Source organism: Kwoniella bestiolae, chromosome 1 (genome assembly GCF_000512585.2).
Source record: "Kwoniella bestiolae CBS 10118 chromosome 1, complete sequence".
Classification (NCBI taxonomy): domain Eukaryota; kingdom Fungi; phylum Basidiomycota; class Tremellomycetes; order Tremellales; family Cryptococcaceae; genus Kwoniella; species Kwoniella bestiolae.
Genome location: NC_089241.1, coordinates 4,365,198 through 4,387,890, shown reverse-complemented (window position 1 = coordinate 4,387,890; position 22,693 = coordinate 4,365,198). Strand labels below are relative to the sequence as shown.

Here is a 22,693-nt window from a genome sequence, read left to right as displayed (position 1 = left end):
TTTTGGCCAAAGCCGGAGGGGGATGTGTCTTGTTCGGATTGGGATAAGCAGCTGAGGCTTGGGGGATGTGTTGCTATTGGTTTGCTCGCTGTATAGGTGTTTGAGTGATCTTTTGATGGAGATGCTGTTTTGATGTTATTACGTTTCTTCTTCGACATCTCCCTCATCTTTCGACTTTTTCCAGCTGAGCTTTTGACTACTTCGGGATTCCGGAGATCGCTTCAATCCCCGTGTGAGTGAAGCATGCCACATGCCCAGACTGTCACTTTGTGTGAATGCAAATGCCGTATAACTCCGTATTGCACAGACCCAACAAATCATCCACTGCATCTGAATCTGCATTCTGCATTCTGCATTTCCGAAATTTATTCTCTTCGACTCACTCCTCTTCCCATCCAATCTATTCCATCATCGACAATTTCTCAATCATGCCATTCACCACCTCCGTAGCTGGTCCTTCAAGGATCCCGTTCCAAGCCGTATCAAACACATGTCGACGCTCCATCGCCCGAAGACATGCTTCCACAGCTGCAGGGGAGGAACGACAACCTCCCAGAAAGGTATCCAGTAATATCTTCTTTGCCGATTGGTTGAAATCCGAGGGATCACAATATCGTGATCCTGTCAAGGGTCAGAAAGCAAAATGGCTGGGCGAGAAGGTGGTGAGTCAGCTATATTGACTGATCATATAGTTACTAGAGCTGACCATGCGTAACTTAGCCATACAGCAGTAATCCAACTTTCCGACCTCCTCCACCTCTCTCCGATTGGACGCAGAATCAAGTCTATGCGGAACTGCGAAGAGGACGAAAAGTGGCCGAGCTAGCTGAGAAGCATAATATCAGTAAAGCCAGAGTGGAAGCTATTCGAAAGCTCAAAGATATCGAAGAGGAGTTTAAGCGAAGAGTGAGTGTCGCCTTCCAATCCAATCCGATTGTCACTTTATCATAAAACCAACACTCTACCTTACCCACCCTACTCGGATGAAACAAAATATGACATAACCTTCGTTCTGAAGACATAAACCATGGTTATTATTATATTTCTTCACTTTCTGAAACTGCTCGACCTCATCTGCTATATCTGTTTTGAAAGAGGAAACAAAGCTGACTTGTCCATCTTGTCGACTTGCTCTTGCTTCAATCAAACAGGTGAGTTGACTATTCTTCCATACTCTGTTTCTCGTTTTACTTCATCCCCACCCTTGTCCCACATTCAATTATCCCTACAATGATGATCATTTTGATTAGTCTTTAAGACTTCACAGTAAAACTATGGTTATAAACCATGCATGGCTTTCTGATACCTTCACTTCTGCATACTTGGTCTTGAACGTGATGATCGAGGTCTCAATGCTGACTTGACTACAGTCTCTTCCATTACAGACCGCTTTCCAGCAAGGTATGGAACCCTTATTGGGCGTACAGACACCTATCAACCCTTCGACGAAAGAACATGATGCTGCTCGTGCACGACAAATCGATCAGGCTCATGATTCCCATCCAAGTACAAGTGCTGAGAGGCTGGAAGAACAAAGATGGGACTCTGGTGTAGGACAAGAAGGTTCATTCGGCAGTCGAACGAGGGAGAATGCCTCGAAGGGTGTAGAAAGAACCGCTTGGGAATTCAGAGATGAAGAGCAGAACCTCGAGGATAGAAGGGTCCTGGAGCAGAAGGAGGAAGAGCTGAAGCAAGATCCAGCTCATCATGGTGTTGTTCATGAAGTTTTAAAGAGGGAGGTCATGACTGCTACTCTGTTCCCTACTCCCGTTACAGAACAGGCTGCAGGGAAGAAGGAGAAGGACGCTACCAAGGCGAAGGAATTGCAGGTGAAGAAGGACCAGGTTGAAGGTGTCACTATCGGTGGTATTCATTTCGTAGATACTTCGTTCTCCAAGGAATTTGGCGGGGTTAACAGAGGTGCCAAGTTGAGGGAGAAGAGGCACAGAAGGAAAGAAGCTAAGAAGGATAAATCAACTACTCAGTAAATAGTGATGATAGATAACATCATACGCAATGCAACGAATATGAACGATCCCTCCATCTTTGATTGTCCGCGGTGCATGGTCTGTAGTCCAGCTTTGCTCTTGTATAAGATGTGTCTCTGTGTCTGCTTCATCAGATCATCAGGTTCAGTCGCAGTCAAAATGCGTAGATGCCGAGAATGGAGGTGGATTTTGTAATGTTGTTGTTTATGCCTATTTTCAGATTCAACATTCCTCACATTCACACTCGAAATTGATCTACATTGCATAATTCATTCATACTTTTACTCAGAACATACAATGATATAACCCAACGTCCCAGCTCATCCGTCCCAATCCACAATGTCATCAGCAAACTACGAACCATTACCCACTGATTCCTCCTCTTCTCCGACCTACCCTCCTTTACCTGGCCCACCGTACCGTCAAAGGCATCAGAAATACCAAATCACCCCTATCCTCATCCTTAAATACGTGTTGGGTGCCTGTGGGACACTGGTGATATTCCACTATGTCATTATAGGTGCCTTCCCCAACTCATCCTATACCAGACTTGCTACCAAGAATACCAACGCATATTACGACCAAACCTATGCGTCCGCAGCCGCAACAGCTCAGGATGTATTGGATCGGTTGGACCCCTCTGCCGGACAACCAGGAACGTTCTTCAGAGATTCCTTTCCCCTTAGGACGATGCTGGCGTTCTGGGATTTGGCGGAGAAAGAGGTTAAAGCAAGAGGGTTGGATACCTGCAGTGGACAGTTGAGTAGGGAACTGATAGATGCCTATCATTCTACTCAGTTGGGGTACTGTGTTCCTCCTGGGGGATCACTCGACCAATTCGTACCCTCTCAAATAAGGAATGGTAGTCATACCCACTCACCTCATTGGGATCCCAAGGAGAAAGTAGAAGGCACGACGATATTCTGCTCCACGGTGCACAGAGATTCTTTCAGTAAATGGTGGCCTTATCCTGCTGCGCCCTGCATATCTAGGAATCTGAGGACGATACCGGATTCCGAGAGGCGGTTCAGAGCTGCTGGATGTGAGATAACGGAGGAAGGGATAAAGTTGAATGTAGAGATGGGAAGGGAGAGGTTCCTGGGTTCCGATTCGGAGAAGGTGGAATTGGAGGATGAAGTTGCGAGTTGTAAGGAACGGATCGAAAGGACTTTGTTGATTATTGGTAGACAGGATCAGTGGAATCCGTAAGTTTGATTTAATCCTCCTTCTTCTTCCCAATGATATGGTATGGTGCTGGGCTAGTGACTGACTTGGGAATCCCAGCTTTCACGTAGCTGAAGATCTCATTACGACATTGGTCTCTGTCTTTGTAGCTGTGCAGACTGCTCCTGCGTTGATTGAATCGAGGGTCCAGCTGGTCTTTGTAGAAGGGTATGGAATGGATTCGAACCATTTCACTCCCCTCTGGGACAGGATGGGAGCATGGGCACCAAGAAGGTTGAGTCTGGATCCCTGGACAGAGGGGACATGTCGTGAGTCAATCCTTCATTCATGAACGTTGATGCTCTGACTGACGAAGAACCGCAACGCATAGTCACCAATGCCATACACAGCGTCGGAGCAGGAGCTTCCCTCCTATCAGCAATGGGAGTTGGTAATTCGTATTCATGCGCTTCGACAATCACCTGGGCGGCATCGCATTACTATCGACATTTATTTGGATTACTCCCACCGTCATTATCCCTTCCCGCCAATCTACTCGAGTCGCATCATCTATCTGATCGACCACGGCGTCCCATCAATGTATTATGGCTATCCAGAGCCAAGTTAGATGTCTATGCTCAGAAACACAACGACTGGTCGAATTGGAGGGACGTACGACATATCACCAACGAACCTGAATTGATCAAGAAGTTTAGAACGGAATTAGAGAAGATGTGTAAAGACTCCCTCGGATCCGGCGAATTCGGTTCAACAGGTTGTGTATATCAGGACGCACAGGATATACCTGAATCGTGGTCATTGACTTCACCTGAGACGATATCGGATCAAGATCCTCTACCAGTCAGATTCGCCATGATAGATCCTACGGTCCATGCCCTGGAAACTCAAATACATTTCGTGGGGCACAGTACGATACTGGTTTCTTCTCATGGAGGGGCTTTGGGATTATCGTTGTTCCTACCTCCGGGAGATGGGACGGTCATGGAATTGCAGGTTGAGAATGTAGCTGGGAATTATCATTTCGAACATATGGCTAAGGAGATGGGACATAATTATGAGGTTTTGAATATTAGGAGAGAAGTGGATGTCGATCAGGTTTGGGAATCGCTTAGAAGGTGGATCTGGAAAGTATCTCAATCGGGTTGAAAATAGGATATAAAAGGATATTGGGTAGTTGGTATATAGAGGGAATTTTTCATGTATGTTGTGTCATTATATGCATGTCATTAGGGTTTTGGGTGGAGTGTCAGCGTTAATCGAATGGGATGGGTTTGATACCTGATCGAGCGGTGAAGGTGGGTGTACCGCCATGTGGTGTTGCGCCGTCCTGGGCAGCGGCGAAAGCGGATGGGACTATAGTTACGAGGATCAGCTCCTTGTAGGGAGACGCAAGTGACGCGCAAGGATGATAGGGCGATGCGCAAGAATAGGTCGACCAACGACGGCGAACAGTGGACAAGGGTGGAGACAGGGTTATGGTTGTAAACCATTCGTCAACAACTCACCTGGTATACCACAGCAATCCATCGACCAGCCAGTCTCCCCCTTCACATGTATATGACCATGAGCGTCCGGTTGAGGTACCTCGCCTTCCTCTTGCAAAGCCTTCTTCAACTCGGGATCTTGTTCAGGCGTAGGGAAAGGTAACAAACTACCGAACAGAGCATGCTGCATGACCGGTAATTTACCCAGTACCTCGGCTTTATACATCTTCTCCATGCCTTCATTGACTTTCGACCAGGTCTTGACTGCTGAAATATCATCCAACATCGGTGAATGCCATCTGAGAGAAGCAGTCTTGATGGAGTTGATGAATGATATGCAAGATAGGTACATGTATTCTTTTGAGAAGGCCTCGAGGATCTCGGGGTCGTGTATAGCTTTGGGTCGAAGGTATTTATGGTCTATCGTAAACCGACTTAGCTATATCGAAGTATTTTTCATTTGTTGAAGAATGAAAGCGAGTTTACCTTTCAATTGCCCGCTGCCCCATAGGAAGGGGAGGAAATGATAATCGTCTAAACCCCATACACCGTGTGATCCAGCTGGTTCGAGCCAATATGTCGATTGGAGGTACCTCATCACTTCGATATACCTTTCAGACCATTTATCAGTATACTCATACGGATAAGGGTACGAGTGATTCACCTCCAGAACACCCCCAGAACCAGGAACTGATAATCCTCTTTTGTAAATACACCCAGCTTAGTAAGGCATAATCTGTTATACCAAATATCAGCATCGTCCTCCCGATTGATCAAAACCATACACTCACAGCCAACAGAGAAAGTTGAACTCCATTCCACTTCCATAATCTACTCTCTGCTTGTTTCCCCATGATTCCTTGAAATACACCTCTACCTCGGGTATCCCTTCGGAAGGTAATCCTTCTATTCGAGAATGCAATTCCCTCGAAGCCTATATAACTCAATACAAAGTCAGATATGTTCAATACGTGATAAATCTTATGTTCACTTACATCCACAACTTTATCATAGAAAGTCTTAAAGGCGGGGTTACCAAACCTCGACAACTTGTTATCGACCGGAGGGGTCGATTTGGCTATCTCCAGGATTGACTCCAGTATACCTATGATGGGTTTCGTGCGCTGAGTCATCTTATTAGATATAGTCGCTCGTAACGCTCAATCACGCCAAACATACCTCTGAGCCCTCTCCAGCTTCTGTCAGCTTTTTGCCTACTATCGCCTCATTCAGGTCATCTACAAAGTCGAGGATGTCTTGGTGTGTCTGTGAACGTTGAAAAGCGGCGAGATGAGCTTTCGAGAGTATGTATTTGGTCGGAGGGATATACGAGGTCGAAGCTACTGGTTGTTCTGATTCTGCGGTCATTGTATGTAGTATAAATTGACTCTGGATAGATTGGGGGTATGGTTATTATTGACGATTATGAGGCTGAAGGATGAAAGAGTAAGAGTATAAAGGATGAAGGAGAAAGTTGAGTAACAAAGAGTGAAAGAGTGAAAGAGGATTCGACGGTTATATCTCCTTCAAAATGGATCAAACGTCATCATCGTTCATCTTGATTCCTCACCTATTCTTACATTCTTGACACTCTTTTGCATGCTTCATAATTCCTTCTCAAACATATCTGTACTCCTGCTACTTGCGATCTTGACCTTCACCATGGCATCCTCAAGCTACACTGACGCAATCATGCTCTTCGTGGGTGAATACATGCACCGAATGCCTCTGACGATGGCTGAGCTGAATCTTGAAGCGATTTTAGGGAGACTCCCTCACCCAAGCTGCTTCGGCAGGCTCGTTGGATCAGCGGATGTCAGAATATTACATGCGAAGATGCGATGTTGTCAACAGAGGGTATGGAGGTGGGTCATCCCTTCATGTATGATGCATTCTATGGTTATACTGACTTATGGGGACAGGATACAACAGTGACTGGTCAGTGCATTCCCACAGCCGACGCATCAAGACTGATGTCCTCATGACAGGGCTATCCCCGTATTCGAGCAAGTCTTCGCTACCAAAGAAGCAAGGGAGAAGGGACATGCTCAACACGTGAAACTGATAACCATTTGGTTAGGTATGTCGCTTTACAGCAGTACATGTGCATTTACTGATCCGTTCGAGTAGGTGCGAACGACGCAACTCTACCTGATACCCCTCAATATGTACCCCTTGACAGGTATAAGGACAACCTCGCCAAGCTCATAAAATTCATCAAAGACCCCGCATCTGCATACTATTCACCAGAGACCAAGATCGTTCTGATCAACGCACCACCCATCATCGAATCCGCCTGGGTAGAAGCCAGAATCGAAAAATGGAAATCATTTGGGAGTGAAGGACCTAAACCTGAACAGAATAGAGATAGGAAAATTACCAAACAATATGCTGATGCAGCTTTGGAAGTCGGCAAAGAACAGGGTGTAGAGGCTGTGGATCTTTGGACAGCTATAGTCGAAGCTGCTGGTGGGGAGGGTGCTGATCAACTTGCACCATACTTTTAGTGAGTTGGTTCATCACGCTCGACCCATGAAGGTATGAAGATGAGCTGATTTTTCGTTGGTGTACCAAGTGACGGTCTCCATCTCACCTCTGAAGGCTATGCAGTGCTGTTTAAAGCTCTTTCCACTCTGATCGTATCCAAGTTCCCAGAGCTCAACCCTGAGAAGATGCCTATGAGGATGCCTCAGTAAGTCAGTCCAGTATCTGTATTTCGTTTATATATCAAAGGGGTTTGACTGAATGTCTGCTGTCTGTTGTGTATCCAGTTGGGCAGATGTTGATTTGGCAAATCCAAGGGAAGCGTTTGACAAAGTGAAGAAGGGGAGATTGGCAGGTGAGCTGTAAAGAGTTTCGCCTACGTGCGCATGCATAGACGGGGACATGGACGATATGGTATAGATGTAGATGTAGATAGTTGAGATCACATATGCATATAGAAATAAGTGTGTCGCTGTTATTGACTTGAGTAGGGATAGTGCATCAGACACGTAAAGATTGTTGATAGACGCGTTTTCATGCGAGTAGCAAGTTGAGATGAAATGTTGAAATGAAAACAACCACAATCAAATATCAATCACAACCAGACACAACAGACATCTTTTCCTCTTCAACAATCATCGGAAACATCATCGAATACATGTGCAATCCCGCTACGGCAGCTGTCTACATCACATGCACCCACCGACAAAGGCTACAGCAACATCAACAGCAACATCAACAGCAACAGCAACAGCAACAGCAACAGCAACAGCAACAGCAACAGCAACAGCAACAGCAACAGCAACAGCAACAGCAACAGCAACAGCAACAGCAACAGCAACAGCAACAGCAACAGCAACAGCAACAGCAACAGCAACAGCAACAGCAACAGCAACAGCAACAGCAACAGCAACAGCAACAGCTCATCTGAGTCTCCTCTGACACCTATCTCTACCTTGTCACCATCCAAAGCGAACTGTGCGAACGAATGATCCAATAACACAACTTTTTGATTTTACTATCAATCATGCAGTATAACTATAACGCTCCTCCCCAGCATCAGCAGGCTGGTCCATCACACTATGGATCATATCACCATCTTCCTCCTGCTGCGCCGCAAACTTTGCCTAACCCTCACGACCAGCATTATCAACCCATAGCACCACATCAGCCATATCATCAGACAAGTCATCATCACCTCAACGGAGGAGCTAACCATCCACCACCTTTGCAGCCTACCTCAAACATGTATCATCCATCTCAGCAGGGATTCTACCAGAATCACCAACCTCAAGCGAGCTCGTCCCAACCCTATGCACCTTATCATTCACCTATGCCAACAGTCGAAGCGGTCCCCCCTCCAACCCCAAAAGTTGCTTATGAAGCACCTGTGTTCCAGACATTTCAAGAGCGTAGAAGAGCCAAAGAAGCGGCTTTGAGAGCCCAAGCTGGTATAGCGTCCTCATCAAGCTCATATCCAGCCGTATCGACTCCCCCTCCGGTATATCCTCAACCTCATCCTCAACCTCACCATCATCATCCTCCCCATATGATACCTCCTCCAAGATCTCCTTCACCTATGACTCAACCACCGCCCCCTTCCACCATGGCTATGATGGGTCACCAATCTCCGTCAGGAGGTCCTCCCGCACCTCCCGCCAGATCAAGAAGTCCTGCACCTCCCAGCATCAATACTCCCAATCAGTCATCACACCATCCTCCTCCCCATTTGCAATCTCGACCTCTTCCTCCTCCCAGGGTACTACCAACACCAGGATCAACGCCCAGCCACTCTGGAACATCCTCTCCTCGTACTCCCATCCGCAACGACATGCCTCCTCCACCCATCCCTTCTCCAATCCAAGCGAACCTAGAACGCTCCGATACCGTTTCATCGGTGAAATCGCTAGACCGTACAGGATTCAGCTCTTCGCCCATGAAGAGATCGCTGCCTAAGCCTCCGGTAGGGGTGAACACCTCAAAGAGTCTGGACAGAGGGATACCCTCTAGTGTGGGAATGGGGATGGGAGATGGGTTTAGGAAGAATATGAATCGGAAACAACCATCGGTGGTGGAAGAAGGGAACGAGGGAGGTTTGGTCAATGGTATGGCTGGGATGTCGATAGAGCAGAAGAGAACGCCGTCACCTTCACCGATAATGGAAATACCGTCAATCAGAACCCCTTCACCCTCCCCATCGCCCATCCCTCCTACTATCATCACCCCAGATACTACTGCCGACAACCGCAGCCCAGCTAAATTTACGCCTTTACCTGCTATCAACGTACCTGATTCGGACACCTCTTCGATAGCGACCACCGACGAGGAATTGGACAATCAAGATGCAACTCAGGTCACACCAAAGGCTAAAAGAACGAGTAATGGTCCTTCATCCCCCGGCATCCAGTTCTCTGGACTCCCTGTGATATCAGTGTCCTCTTCGGACACTGCGGACGAACCTTCGCAGGGGGGCGAAATCAGCTTTGCAGTACCGACCATCAACTTCGATAATGACACGCCGGCAGTCATCGTTCCGTCCATTCTTGCTGGACCACCTCCAACTGCCTCGTCTCGTCCACAACAGCATCGTATACAGCCTGACGGTTCAGCGTTCCTCTGTTCGGGATGCGGTCAAGCCATCATCGGTCGAATCGTAAATGCTATGAATCAACGTTGGCACCCGCAGTGCTTTATGTGTGCAGAGTGTGGGGAGTTGTTGGAACATGTCAGTAGTTATGAGTGGGAAGGGAAGGCATACTGTCATTTAGACTTTCACGATGTGAGTCGGCCGTAGCTTATAAGACTCGTACATCTCACTAACTCGTTTCCAGAAATTCGCGCACCGATGTCATCATTGTCAAACGCCAATCGTTGATCCTCGTTTCGTCACTTTGAACGATCCCATACTTGGTCAACGATACTACCACGAACTTCATTTCTTCTGCTCCGAATGTGGTGATCCGTTCCTTGACCCTTCCAAATCTTCAGCCCCGGGAACAGAAAAGGTCAGAGAAGGGGATGAGGATGAGGAGGAAAACGAGACTAGCGCATTTGTCATACAAAAGGGTCATCCTTATTGCGAGAGGTGCCATCTTCGACTCCATAAACCGAAATGCAAGGCGTGCAGTAAGCCTATACCTGATCTGGCGATCAATGCTATGGGAGCGAAATGGCATAAGGAGTGCTTTGTTTGCTCTGTGAGTTGATTTGGACTGCTTGGCTCGTGAGATCCTCTACCCCTTTCCCCTCTATGCTTCTCCTTTCTCTGCTGCTCCTTTGCCTCTTGCCCGAGTTATTTCATCCCTGCCCCGCTTCCCCTCTCTCTTGTTTGCCTATACTATCTCGTCCTTCCCACTTTGCTTCTCTCGCTCGCTCGCCTTTTGCTACTTCTCTCGGCTTGTCCGCCTCTGTCCCTCCTTCCCCCCCGTGTCACACCGCCCGGTCTCCCTCCTACCTGTCACTACAGGCATCTTTGCTGACGTTCTACCATTGTCGTCCAGCAATGTCACAACGAATTCGCCAACAACTTGTTCTTCCCGAAGGACGGTAAAGCTTTCTGTACATCCTGCTATGAGAGCATCATGGCTGCCGACTAAACCATATATACGTGCGTGAATGATGTAGATAAGTCGTTGCATGTCCATATTCAATGTATAGAATCACAACAAAATTACCGGATCCTGTCAGGCATTATACACTATCTACGAATATCCAAATAATCTATGTCTATAAGATCTATTGAGAGATTTGTTGCTGATAATTTTAATATCGATATGGTTCCTCGTTGATCCAGATGGTCGGTTCGATCATTTCCAGATAACCTCCTTCGACGTGATCGGGAGGACAAGCGGGTTTGGAGGTGTTACCGGACCAAATTCCATTGCAACCTGGCAGGTATTTGATAGGGTTAAGTTCTCCTACGTCCTCGTCGACGATGGGAGTCTGCAGTCTACATCCGTAAGTGATATCGAAATCCATGGTTTTGTTGAGATGGGGGCAATTTCCTGGATCGTCAGGAGCTGCAAGATGTAACATCGTTTGATTAGCATCTCGTAGATTACTTCGATTCATCGTATTGGACGTTAGTACTCACCGGAAATTAACGCCGTCGCGTTCATATATCTACAATCATCCAATACACCTTGCAAAGTCTCAGCTTTCCAACCGTTCATAAAGTCCGCATGAATACCATAACCACTCGTATCACCGTTTGACATAACCCAGGTAACCTTTCCAGCACCATTGAAGGGCAGTTTGTAGGTAGCGAAGACAGTTTCGAACTGAAGGGTGATGAATTTCTTGGGGAAAGCAGCAGGGCATCTATAACCATTTGTTCCATCTTCGGGATAAGCTACATGGGTGGAATAGTCCGCGTCGTCCGCATAAACACCATCCCAACAACTTGGGAATTGGATAGCTTGGACCAGACCGCCACCGCAATCGGTTGAAGGGAATCCGAGGTTCTTGGTGTCGCCTTTGTTCCCTCGGTAACACTGCCACCACAGTGCTTGACTTGATCTGCGAAAGAGTAGATGTCAGCGTTGTTGATACAGTGGTAATTTGATGACGGTTACTCACGGGTCACTCTCATTCACACTACGACGCATGGGGTCACCAGCGACGATGTTATAATTGTCGGGGAACGGATAGATAGGAACACCGGTGGGAGCTTTCTGGAAGTAGTAGAGCGAAGTCCTGTCTAATGGGATTGAGGAGAGTGAACCGTTCGGCCATTGGTAGTACAGCTGAGCCACCCAATAAGCCGATTTATCATCCTGAACCGATGTTGTAGTACACTGTGCCAGTTTCTGCATCTCACTGGCAGAGGTCAAGTTGGCTGTGAAGTATGAAGAACCGTGGATTCTGTGCAGGTGAGATGCTGGAGCATTGGGGTTGACGATCGGGTCGAGTCTCGTCACTGCGATGGATCGGTTGGTGGTCATGACGAAATGGTCGGTGGATTTCTTGCCAAACGATGCGATATCTCCTGGTTTACCGATATTTACTCCTCCATTGGCTACCGAAAGGGGATGTCCACCATCAGTCGTACTGCCAGATGTCGTGCCGGACGATCCTGTCGATCCCGTCAAACCACTCGTATTCTGATCTTCATCCTCACTTGACGAGTGTTTCTTCGATAACACAGCAGCACATACAGCTATCGCAATTGCGATAGCTAATATCAACGCTACTAGACAACCCCACCACCATCTTCTACCTTTCGTACTAGCGGGATACCACCATTTCTCCTTCTTTCTAGCTGGATAGGGTCCATACTTCTCATTGATAGGTGGGGGTGGTGGTGGTAATTGAGAGCGATCAACGATGTTGTGATCTTGATAAGTTGGTTGATCAGGCGTTATAGAATATCGTTCGGGTCGTGGTGGTAGAGCTGGTGCTGCTGCCCTGGGAACAGGTCCTTCCAGAGAACCGTTGTTGGGGTAAGATGGTACGGGTTTCCTCTTTCCTGCAGGTATGGGTCTAGGTGGTAATGGTGGGGGAACAAAGCTTGATGGACCTGCTTCAGAAGATGATGATGGTGAGACGTCCCGATGACCGTCGTTGGATGAGGTGGGCGATACACCGGGTGTTGAGAATGGGTTGTTGTTGCTTTGGGAAGGGAGTGCCAGACTCATGATTGGTGGATCGATGTGATGATGTTACTTGTATCGAACAAGAAGTATCACAAGAGGATAAGATGGCAACAGTATCAAAGATATGGCGATGAGATGTATGAGAAAGAAAACAACGAGACTAGGCCGAAGGGCCGATAGAAAAAGGAACGTGAGCAAGGGAAAGAGAGAGAGGAAGAGAACGAATTTATGTTAGATGATGATGATGATGATGATGAAACGAGTATCGACAACAATCATCAATCAATCCATAAGTCCGTGCATACGACATCTCTCACGGGGACGTGCGGGTAGAAATTAGCATCCATCCCATGAAATCCTAAAAAAAGATTGTTTTTCCACGGTATGTATGCAGGTTCCTTCCCCTTGCACTCACCTGGGACACTACTCTACAGTAGTAACACTAGACATGCAGCATGCTATGTCCACTCCCTCTCTACACTCGTGCTCTGCATGTTGACCGTTTTTACAGTTCGAGAGAGGAACCCACTACTTCCGGATTAGGTCAGGAATGTATGAAGTTTTAAGGGAATCCCCATTACACGCTAAGCCACCAAGCATCGCACACCGACGCCAAGGCAAAAAAGAAACAAGATCCCCTTTACGTAACTACCGGTTCGATACCAACCACATACATCAGTGGCATTGATTCCATTCCTGCCGCATACAGATACATTTCAGTAAAGTAAATTGTACAACACCCATGTGAAGTTCGTTCACTACATGCTATTCTCCGTCTTCTACTCCGGTGAATCGTTCCGATGATATCACGTATTATACTCTATGATTTTGCTCCAAATGTAAGCCTGAGATATGGAAGTTTTCCCCCAACAATCTATCGCGTGAACAACATGGTCAATTCGACTACTACTTTAGCTGTACAGATCGATCACAAACTCACGTTTTACAAATTACAACGATCCTATCCAATCTCGATATCAACGAGAAAGTAGTCGTTATACCCAGGGCATACCTCAGGTAATTATCCGACTCCAATACATCTACAGTCACCAGGCTTGGTAGTTCACCCGATTGCTCACTCGGATCATGAGGCAGATCCAAACCTTTCGTCTTACCCAACCTGAATCTTGCTACCAAGGGACTAGGCGTGATTTGAGGAAGAGCCGTACCTGCTCTCAGCGCGGTGGAGCACATGCTCATCACTGCTAGAACATCACCCAGGAAAGCGGGATCTGAGAGTCTCGTTCGATCAAGTAATGCCTTTCGCCATGGTCTATCCAGTTGGGTGAGAACATGGTTCAGTTGAGATAACAATGAGAAAAGATCTTGAAGGGTGTCCAACAGAGCTTTGTACCTTTCTTCTGGCCATTGACCTCTCAGTGAGTATTCGTTGGAAGCAAAATTGTGTCGAGCCCCCAGCTATATCCGCACGTTAGCCGTCGTCTTCTTGAATGACCATGCGAGAAGGGGTTGACTCACCTTGTTCAATTTACTTCGCCAAGTGATAAGGTTTTGCCGAATCAGATCATCCTCTTTCAGCCGAAAGTGATGGTCGTTGGCATGAGAAAGTACATCACAGAAGATCGACCCTGCCGCATTTATGGTCTGGGCGTAAGAATGACGGATAGCCCGTTTGGCTGAGTAAACGGGCGGGACTGTGAAAGTATAAGTCAACTGAATTCAATCATTGATAAAGAACAAGTTTCGCATGTATACTTACTGTATGAGAAGATCCAAGCCGCTGTAATTCCTATCAGCACACAAACGAATCGTCTCCATGCTACATCCCAGCCCCACTGAGCGTAAGTGAGCGGTCCAATCGATCCATTGAAGTACGACTAGAAAAATTGTGAGCGGAACCTCAAAAATTGTCGAACAGGGATCTGTAGCTTACATAGCCTGAGGTCAATGATCAGCTCTCGTCACTGAAATGGGAAAGACTTTTCCAGAAAGGACGTACCTATGACTAAACCGAACGTAACAGGTGTCATGACAGCAGTCAAGACCTGACCTGGGAAATGTACCCGAAAGAAGATTGCAATCGGGAATGCTACCGCACAGACTGCTGCGAGTCCGTACTGAAGATGTTGTTCAGTACCGCTCATACATCTAGCTGTGAACGTTGACTTACTGCATTGCCTTTGCCAGATCCACAGCCGATATACCTACTCATTACACGATAAGCTTCTTTGACGAATGAACAGGACCTTCGCACCTACCAAGCCACCATTCCGAATAAGCATCCCCAGAAGGAAGCTACGACTCGTCCAAGCCAGGCGACCGTAGTATCACCCTGATCATCGTGTCAGTTCAAGGATTTGACCATATCCGCCTGACTTACCGAGAAGACCGCCAAAGCTGCATTGTTATTTATCAGCTCCGTAATATATCGTTCGACGGCGAATACTCACTCAATTGAGCCCTATAATCATTCTCGCGGATCAGCTTGGCGAAACCGAAAAGAGATCGTTAAAATGATCACTTACATGATAGTCACCCAGATTCCTCTGTTAAAGTAGTAAAATGAAGCCGACGAAGCGATGAAATTAGGCAAACTAGTCAAAGCGCCCAAGATGGCCGCTTTTATAGCGTACATGAAACTCCTACTTCCCAACATGTCCGTCACTCCTGCTAGACGAGATATGCCGTTGAGATAAGGATTCTCGAAAGGTTTGTATTCGGGGTTTCGCTTTTTCGCCTCACCCAGAAAATGATCTTCGTCTTCATCCCCTCGGGAGAACGCCGCTATCGAAACGCATTACGGATCGTCATCAGTCCCTGATTCCAGACAACCTGAAAGATCTAAAACCTCACCATCGTTGTCGTGACCATCATCACCATCTGTCAGATGCTTCTCCTTGTGCGTATGACGAAGATGCGCAAGCAAATTCGACATGCGGGGATACCAAAATTTCCTCCTTTGACGTGTTTTATCAAGCTCCTGCATCTGCCGCAATAAGTTGAGAAGCGCTTCGGTGAATTCAATCTGACAGTTGCAGCTTAAGTCAGCAATGAATGGTCTCGTGCTGCCATTTCTGGGTCTTGCAAAAAACTACAGCACTCGAGATTCCCAGATGGTCCCCCACTTTGGTACTAATCGAGCGATATCCAACTTAATTGTGCAGAGCTAACGGGATGCGATGTTTCGTAGATTCTATGGCCGTAGATGGGATAGAGCAGTGATGGAGCAATCAGTGAAAAACTTACCAAATGATACTGAGCCACGAAATTTTGGAATAATCCTCGGAAGTTGGTCTGAGCGGAAATAAATCAGTCGAGTTGAGAGCTGGTAATCCCACTCACCTTGTCCGACCCGTGTATACCTTCATCAGCTGGATGATTCGGGTCGAAGAGGTGTCTGTAAGGTTTGATCACTTCGACTCTGATAACGCAAAATTCGTTCAAAGCGGATTGTAGATCTTCCGTCACTTTTTTCAGCTTATTCATGTCTTCAGGGGATCGTTTCTCGTTCAATTCGTCAGCCGATATCTGCTTCTTTTTGCCTTGAGGGAATTTGGGAATCACGCGTCGGTCGCGATTCAAGTTGGAGATCCAGCTGGTCGAGGCTGATAACGCAGCTTCACATGCTCGTATGACAGGAAGGCACCCTCGAGCCAGAATATTGAGCTGCTCAAGAACGTATTCGGTATCGCTGTGCCCGTAACATTAGCTCAGTTTTGGGTCATGGACAGGTCGTGACTTACCTGGCAAAAGCCTTTTCGATGTCCATATATCTGGTGCTTTCATACACTCCCACTGGTTGTTGTATCTTCCTGAGATGATCAAGTAAAGAGACATGACTGCCTTTATCTCTGTTCAGACCATGTGATGAACCGCTCTTTCTGATGAAGTTTGCGAAATGCAATTTCTTTCCGCTGAAGTAGGAGCTTCGTTCGTGCGCTAGGTTGTCGGTCGAATCGTCGTGATCAATCGGAGGTGTGACTGTTCCATCTCCACCGATGCTATCATCGGCCAAACTCTCCCTTCTGCTCTCGTCCGCTCCGGTTTCGTTCCGTATCGAAGCGGCTCTCGAGCCTGGACGAGATTGATTGACTTTATAAACCGACCATGCTGAGGAATCCAGATGAGTGTGTCTAGCGTTGGTCACAATCACGTCGAAGAAGAAAGCCATACCACCTGATCGAGCTTGAACAAGGGCAAGCAGATCGAAAAGTGTCCGAAGATCTTCCCCTGATAATCGACTGTAGCTGAAGTCCACGTTGAGGTATCTCTGCTGAGCTCGCAGTGGTGGAAGACCGGCAAGGGATTGGAGCAATTGTTGTCGAATGTCTTTGCTCCTCTCTGCCCAGTCTTCTAACTTGGCAGCGAACTCTTTCTCCCTCTTTGCCTCATTGGTCGACAATAGCCCCTCATCGACGGCAGAATTGGACTTAGCTTCTTGGAAGAGTGATTCGATTGACTTCATCGCTCCAGCCAGGGGATTGAGTATTCCGGGAAACTTTGACTGGAATGAGTGTCCAACTGATTCGGGGAAGATGAACAATGTAGCGATACATCCCAGTCCCGCCTGGATAGCCATTGGAAGGAAGAATAGCAGACCGGAAGTGTATAGGTCGTAAGGATAGAAGACGGCAGTGGTCAAACCGATATCAATCAAAACACAGGACAGGACCAAGGGGAACGTTGCGGGACTAGGTTGGGTACGCAGCTTCCACCACAGCGCTGCGCCGGTGCCGACTGCCAAGAAAACAGCACAAATAACTGCCGGTTTCGCTTGAAGATAAGTTCCGTCATACAAGATTCTCTCCCGGTATGTTGTAGGATTGCTGTCTCCGAGGTAGGCGTACTTTGCCTCTGCTGAGGCGATTTTGGCAGGATCTGTCGTCTGTCTGGTCTTCCCGGCGATGAAGACGGCAAGGGCGACCTGAATGATATGCAAAGGTTCAGCTTGCGTTCCTGTTATCCACATGATCCATAACAAGGGATCGTCGACTGCTCACCCATGCCCAAGCTAAGCCGTTGAAGAAGAACAGATTCAGATAAATCTCAAATTGTTGTACTACAGGTTGACTTGGCGGTAGCATAAAAGCAACAATGAGGGAGAAGACTAAGTGCAGGGAAGTAATAGGTCAGAGTCGACTGAGTAATGGAAAGAAGAGTCTCTTGCTCAAGCTTGCGGGCACGACCACTTACAAGCTGCTTGACCGATTGCCCTTTCCACTGGAACTATAAGTAGCAATACCAGCCCGACCCAGCTCTACAGCACCAGAATAGATCAGCAACTCCCATCTCACAATTCATAGGGTGGGAATACAAGACATGTGCTCACAGAGAAAGTCCCCCTCGCAACAGGTTTCATGTCTTTCCATGTCAACTTTGGTCCAACCCATTTAAACCATCTATGTCCGACTAATTTTCTCGCCCTTAGCCTGCCTAGCAATACGACTCTCTCCATCCAGCTTTTGTTCTCGACCCCATCTTCGACCTTTTCTTTCACAGAGTCACTTGAGTTTGTATCCACTCGAGCAGCGGGAGCACGAGGAGTACCTGAAATGCTACTGTGGTTGTCATCCCCATCATCACCACCGCCTAAAGCGAATGAAGCGTGTTTGGCATGACTTGACGAATGACGGTCCCGCCTTCTTCCAGGCGAGGTGGGTGAAGGTGGACCGGACCTCAGAGGGGAAGGGATCCTTGGGGGTTGAGCGATATCTGGCGTTGTTGTGATGTGTATTTCAGGTGGCTGAGTCGATGGGCCAGGTTCGTCTTGGTGCGGCATTGTTGACGAAGAGGGAATGGCGAGTATGTTATGCTTTGGCTTAACGGATGAGTTCTTCTCTGAGTCGGTTCATGTTCAAGCTGTGGAGAGTATACACAGGTCGAGATGAAGTATGCTTTGTATGATGATATGTATGATACGACTTGCTCGAGATGAGATGAAATAAGACAAGATTGTTGATAGTCGTTGTTTATCTAGTTAGATCTGAGATCTACTTGTATAGCTACAGGAACTGACTGAAATATATATCTGCGACATCCGATAGATGACCCAGAAAAAGAAAAACATGTGATCGTCATAGCGCATATACTCTATTCTACCCTGATCCCAAAGTGAATACACATAGTAAACACATGTTATTTTCATATACATACTCATCTCTACTGCTACAACTTGTTAAAGACCTGCTCAAGGCGTCCAAAAGATATCACGATTATACATACAAAAGTTCCATCCTACCCTAAATCAATTATCCAAAAGATCCCACCCTTCGCTAAGATCTTCTCCGGAACCGTTTGCCGGCTTCACGCCCCATCTCTTCTCCTCTGAACTCAGCACACTCTGAACAACCTTGGCTACATCTAGTCCGAAGCCGAGATGCCGCAGGACGTGGTTGGTCCCAGGTTCATGAGTCCGTCGACCTAGATCAGGCGAAGTTGACAGCGCAGCGATCATCTCGAGAATGGATGTAGTCGAAATCAAGACCGAATCTGGGTTTGTAGGTTGTTTTGGGTCGTCTTCGTCCGAGTCATCGGGATAATCTTGTCCATCTCTAATTCCAATACCTTGTACACCTTGAGACCATGCCAGGTAGGCTACCGAGAACGATAGAAGAGCGAACGAAGTCAGGAATTGGCGATGTTTGTTCGTGGATTTGGCGATGATAGCTGATATATTGGGTTGAGCGAAAATCTTGCTCGCGGAGAGAGAGCTACGAGTTTTGAGCTTGCTCGCCACAGATGCTGTACTCGACATCCAAAGTACGTTCTTATCTCTCCATTTGGTCGTACCGACGAATGGAGTGTTGGCTTTCATTGAGGGTCGACCAACGTGACGAGATTCCAAGGGGGGCGGAGGGGTTGGGCTGAAAGGAAGGTTTATCGACAGGTAGGACGTGATCAGAGCGAGAAGGTGAATGGTATGGAAAAGGGCGGCGTTGACGTGCGTCGAGGGATATACTGTGCGGTGTGGTCAGCGCATACCTGGGGAATAGTTGACTTACGTCTGAGCGCATCTGGACTTGGTAAAGTCAACCCCGCTATCGTCCACTCTCCAACAGCTCCTTTACTCAAGCCGAACACGTTGACCGCTTCTCTGACGAGCACCCGCCGTGCGTTGACTATATGATAGGAAGCAGTACGTTGCTCATCTTCGCAACGCTTTATAGCATTCTTCAGTGTGATCTCAGGTGAAGGGCTGGAACGTAGAGTCTCTAGATTGGATCGTCTCTGATGAAGGGCACTATTTGATATGCGGTTTTTGGCTATCAAGATCAGCGACGAAACCAATGAAGACCTACTCACCTGTCAGAATGTTGTTCTCCCTTTGTCTAATCAGCCTCTTCAGGTCGGCACAACGCCGCTCCTTGTCATCCAACTCGGCCCGTAAGAGTCTCCAAGCGGTAAGACCTTTTTGTGTACTTATCGACGCCGTGGATTGCGGAGGTCCGCCGAGCGTGCTCGTGGCTTTGGCCACGATTGAGTCAATCTGTGCTTGAATGTTCTTGAGAGCTTCGTTGTGAAGTGCGATCCTTTGTTCAAGGTCAGCTGGATAACTTGCTTGGACATGAACAACTCACCCTTCTCGAAGACACGCGGCGCAATAAAGAGGGTGTTGCCGCTGTTGACAGCAAGGACATTCGGGAGTTTGATTGATCATGATGAACAAGGCGATGAGATAGACATCATGGGAGCTGTTTTCGATATCGGTGGGATGTTATCGTTACCTGTTACCCATTGAATACAGTAGATTCGACAGATCAAGAGCAGAAGAACAGAAGTTAGAAATCAATGTTGATCTTATCGTCTAAGTTATACATACAGGCTTTTATGACGATATGTGGATATGACCTAACGTGGGAACCACGTGGTTCTCCCATCTTCTCCAGCTTATTATGCCCAACGGATGACGAATGATGAAAAACCACCGACCTCGGCTGAATCTTCTCTCTTCTATATCCTCCCCATTTCACTGGTATTCATCAAGCATCACCCTTGTATCAGCCACCGACACCTGCAGAAAGATTCATAATGGTCTGGCGGACAACACTGGTCACCATGTCGACGTGCTTCCTCTTGGGTAAGTCGTATACATCATGTTAATTATATAAGCTTATGGTATTTCCGCCCTTAGGGACCACATTTACCCACTGGATTGCCGACCACAACGTTCTATGGCGCTCTCCTGTCACTCCTGACGCTCTCAATACATCCATCAACTACTACTCTTTCCTTAGCAATGCGCCAAATGGGATGGGATGGGTGTATATCGCTGTAGGGCTAGTAGCGCTGATAAGTGCTGGCGGGCGAGCAGTCAAGGGATATCAGGGACAAGGGGGAGAAGTTCTGTTCGACGGAGGAAGCATAGGTGAGTTAAAGCACTGGTATGGCATCGCTGACTGTGGAAGTCCTCTGGGCCGCTATCGCTTACACGCAGATAGCTGATGTATATCCCAGTAAGTCAAGTCATAACTTTGATCCCAACGATTGGCTGACTTGAATCACGTAGCTATCAAACTTATCCCTTCACCATTACCTTCTCCCCTGATCGAACACAAGCTGTACCCCGAGCTAGTCACCGCGGTCCGAGACCTCGCTACGAATAACATAATGACAGCTGTCATGTTGACCGGTATAATGTTATTACAGGTGAGTATACAAGCTTTTGCGAGATCGAAGGATGCTGATTCTGCTTCCTGCGTAGGCTGGAAGATACTACTCGAAAGCACCTGCGGGGGATTTACCACCTTCCGTAGACGTATCGGCCTCCTCAACACCTGGAAGGGCTTCATCACCCGAGAACGATCCCATACCTGTTATAAATCGTTCAGGTACCCCTTTCCGTGAGCTGACAGAAGAGGAGTCTGCAGAATTAAACGGGAAGTGAGCGGTGTCAGGCAGGCTCACGGTGACGCCATTTCAACTTGGGTCATCAGATCGAATCTACGCGCAGAGAGTATTATATCTATATATATCGAATCTATCTATGCATTTATACATTTATAAGGCAAGGACACCTTTTGTACTTGGTACATCATCACCACCGGTTCGGCTGATGGCCATTCTTATGGCGAGTGCGAGGGCTTTGAAGGCGGACTCGGCGCTGTAAAGGATGTCAGCGGTGGGTCCACGAAGAAGAGGTTAATGACTTACATGTGATGATTGTTCTCCCCACGGATAGAGTCGACGTGCAAGGTCACGCCAGCCTCAAAGGCAAAGGATTGAAGGAGGTGAGAGACCATTTCTGTGGACACTGAGGTATAAAAGTGAGCATACTCATAGACAAGTCGAGCGACTTACAGTCTCCGATCTTTTCCCTCGTGAAGGGAAGGTTGCACACGAAGAACGGACGAGATGAGATATCGATAACAGCTCGGGATAAGGACTACCATCGGATCAGCATTTCCCACAACTCGTTAGGTAGACTGATGGGATATGCTACTCACCTCATCCAAGGGAGCGTATGCGAATCCATACCTCTTGATACCCTTCCTCTCACCCAAAGCCTTCTTGAATGCAGCTCCTAATGCCAAAGCGCAATCTTCTGCTGTGTGATGATCGTCAATGTGTAAATCCCCCTTACACTTCAGTGTCAATGACATGCCACCGTGTTTAGCGAGAGCTGTGAACATCTTTGGGAGGTGGCTGTCAGTGTGGTTCCGAGTGCGTATCACATATCATCATCCACTTACATGATCGAGGAAACCAATGCCCGTGCTAACATCGATGGTCTGGGTTGTTACACCTGGTACATGATCGAGATCAATGGTACATGATATCTCCGTTTCACTGGTTTTTCTCTCTACTGATGCGGTTCTGGCGGACATGATGGACGAGTGGTGATTTTGAGCGTTATGTCAGATATAAATTATAATTTATATATTTATATTCTTATGATGATCATCTTACATCCAGGTGTCAGAGTCGATCCCAATAATATTTTGAGTGGTGATCTGTTATATATATTGGGAAACACGGAGATGCAACCGAACTCCGCTCG

The 22,693-nt window shown here is 47.3% G+C and overlaps 11 protein-coding genes and 1 non-coding gene across 12 annotated transcripts; 6 read left to right on the top strand and 6 right to left on the bottom strand.

Annotated features, from left to right (window-relative positions):
* Positions 1-428: 428 nt before the first annotated feature.
* Positions 429-1,988, top strand: I302_101657 (mitochondrial 37S ribosomal protein mS45; the record flags this gene model as incomplete). Its single annotated transcript, XM_019187037.1, has 3 exons — positions 429-662; positions 721-906; positions 1,371-1,988. The coding sequence occupies 3 exons, from the start codon at positions 429-431 to the stop codon at positions 1,986-1,988; spliced, it is 1,038 nt and encodes a 345-aa protein (XP_019049915.1).
* A 339-nt stretch (positions 1,989-2,327) lies between these two features.
* On the top strand, positions 2,328-4,319 carry I302_101656 (uncharacterized protein; the record flags this gene model as incomplete). The annotated part of the gene is made up of 3 exons (XM_019187036.1): positions 2,328-3,193; positions 3,273-3,481; positions 3,544-4,319. The coding sequence occupies 3 exons, from the start codon at positions 2,328-2,330 to the stop codon at positions 4,317-4,319; spliced, it is 1,851 nt and encodes a 616-aa protein (XP_019049914.1).
* Positions 4,320-4,425: 106 nt separating this feature from the next.
* I302_101655 (serine/threonine-protein phosphatase 2A activator 2) lies at positions 4,426-6,025 on the bottom strand (the record flags this gene model as incomplete). The annotated part of the gene is made up of 7 exons (XM_019187035.1): positions 4,426-4,526; positions 4,679-5,077; positions 5,144-5,268; positions 5,322-5,393; positions 5,449-5,591; positions 5,653-5,781; positions 5,837-6,025. The coding sequence occupies 7 exons, from the start codon at positions 6,023-6,025 to the stop codon at positions 4,426-4,428; spliced, it is 1,158 nt and encodes a 385-aa protein (XP_019049913.1).
* Positions 6,026-6,319: 294 nt separating this feature from the next.
* On the top strand, positions 6,320-7,507 carry I302_101654 (uncharacterized protein; the record flags this gene model as incomplete). Its single annotated transcript, XM_065869332.1, has 7 exons — positions 6,320-6,358; positions 6,423-6,522; positions 6,580-6,595; positions 6,646-6,737; positions 6,788-7,163; positions 7,233-7,349; positions 7,429-7,507. The coding sequence occupies 7 exons, from the start codon at positions 6,320-6,322 to the stop codon at positions 7,505-7,507; spliced, it is 819 nt and encodes a 272-aa protein (XP_065725404.1).
* Positions 7,508-7,799: 292 nt separating this feature from the next.
* I302_101653 (uncharacterized protein) lies at positions 7,800-8,072 on the top strand (the record flags this gene model as incomplete). The annotated part of the gene is made up of 1 exon (XM_065869331.1): positions 7,800-8,072. The coding sequence occupies one exon, from the start codon at positions 7,800-7,802 to the stop codon at positions 8,070-8,072; it is 273 nt and encodes a 90-aa protein (XP_065725403.1).
* Positions 8,073-8,387: 315 nt separating this feature from the next.
* On the top strand, positions 8,388-10,737 carry I302_101652 (uncharacterized protein; the record flags this gene model as incomplete). Its single annotated transcript, XM_019187033.1, has 3 exons — positions 8,388-9,920; positions 9,973-10,338; positions 10,642-10,737. The coding sequence occupies 3 exons, from the start codon at positions 8,388-8,390 to the stop codon at positions 10,735-10,737; spliced, it is 1,995 nt and encodes a 664-aa protein (XP_019049911.1).
* Positions 10,738-10,903: 166 nt separating this feature from the next.
* Positions 10,904-12,777, bottom strand: I302_101651 (uncharacterized protein; the record flags this gene model as incomplete). The annotated part of the gene is made up of 3 exons (XM_019187032.1): positions 10,904-11,160; positions 11,235-11,659; positions 11,720-12,777. The coding sequence occupies 3 exons, from the start codon at positions 12,775-12,777 to the stop codon at positions 10,904-10,906; spliced, it is 1,740 nt and encodes a 579-aa protein (XP_019049910.1).
* A 771-nt stretch (positions 12,778-13,548) lies between these two features.
* I302_101649 (uncharacterized protein) lies at positions 13,549-18,475 on the bottom strand (the record flags this gene model as incomplete). Its single annotated transcript, XM_065869330.1, has 17 exons — positions 13,549-13,609; positions 13,676-14,154; positions 14,215-14,390; positions 14,456-14,573; positions 14,703-14,813; positions 14,867-14,900; positions 14,955-15,028; positions 15,077-15,093; positions 15,147-15,157; positions 15,222-15,480; positions 15,550-15,721; positions 15,943-15,990; positions 16,039-16,387; positions 16,440-17,620; positions 17,697-17,803; positions 17,890-17,953; positions 18,026-18,475. 17 exons carry the CDS (start codon positions 18,473-18,475, stop codon positions 13,549-13,551), a joined length of 3,711 nt encoding a protein of 1,236 aa, XP_065725402.1.
* On the bottom strand, positions 15,786-15,900 carry I302_101650. Its single transcript, XR_002021997.2, has one exon. It is a non-coding gene; the product is annotated as a 5S ribosomal RNA (ribosomal RNA).
* Positions 18,476-18,940: 465 nt separating the features above from the next.
* On the bottom strand, positions 18,941-20,353 carry I302_101648 (uncharacterized protein; the record flags this gene model as incomplete). Its single annotated transcript, XM_065869329.1, has 4 exons — positions 18,941-19,653; positions 19,698-19,936; positions 19,995-20,225; positions 20,274-20,353. 4 exons carry the CDS (start codon positions 20,351-20,353, stop codon positions 18,941-18,943), a joined length of 1,263 nt encoding a protein of 420 aa, XP_065725401.1.
* Positions 20,354-20,724: 371 nt separating this feature from the next.
* Positions 20,725-21,580, top strand: I302_101647 (uncharacterized protein; the record flags this gene model as incomplete). The annotated part of the gene is made up of 5 exons (XM_065869328.1): positions 20,725-20,773; positions 20,828-21,061; positions 21,135-21,149; positions 21,203-21,342; positions 21,398-21,580. 5 exons carry the CDS (start codon positions 20,725-20,727, stop codon positions 21,578-21,580), a joined length of 621 nt encoding a protein of 206 aa, XP_065725400.1.
* Positions 21,581-21,693: 113 nt separating this feature from the next.
* Positions 21,694-22,520, bottom strand: I302_101646 (imidazoleglycerol-phosphate dehydratase; the record flags this gene model as incomplete). The annotated part of the gene is made up of 5 exons (XM_019187028.1): positions 21,694-21,796; positions 21,847-21,946; positions 21,994-22,078; positions 22,140-22,325; positions 22,386-22,520. 5 exons carry the CDS (start codon positions 22,518-22,520, stop codon positions 21,694-21,696), a joined length of 609 nt encoding a protein of 202 aa, XP_019049906.1.
* Positions 22,521-22,693: the final 173 nt, after the last annotated feature.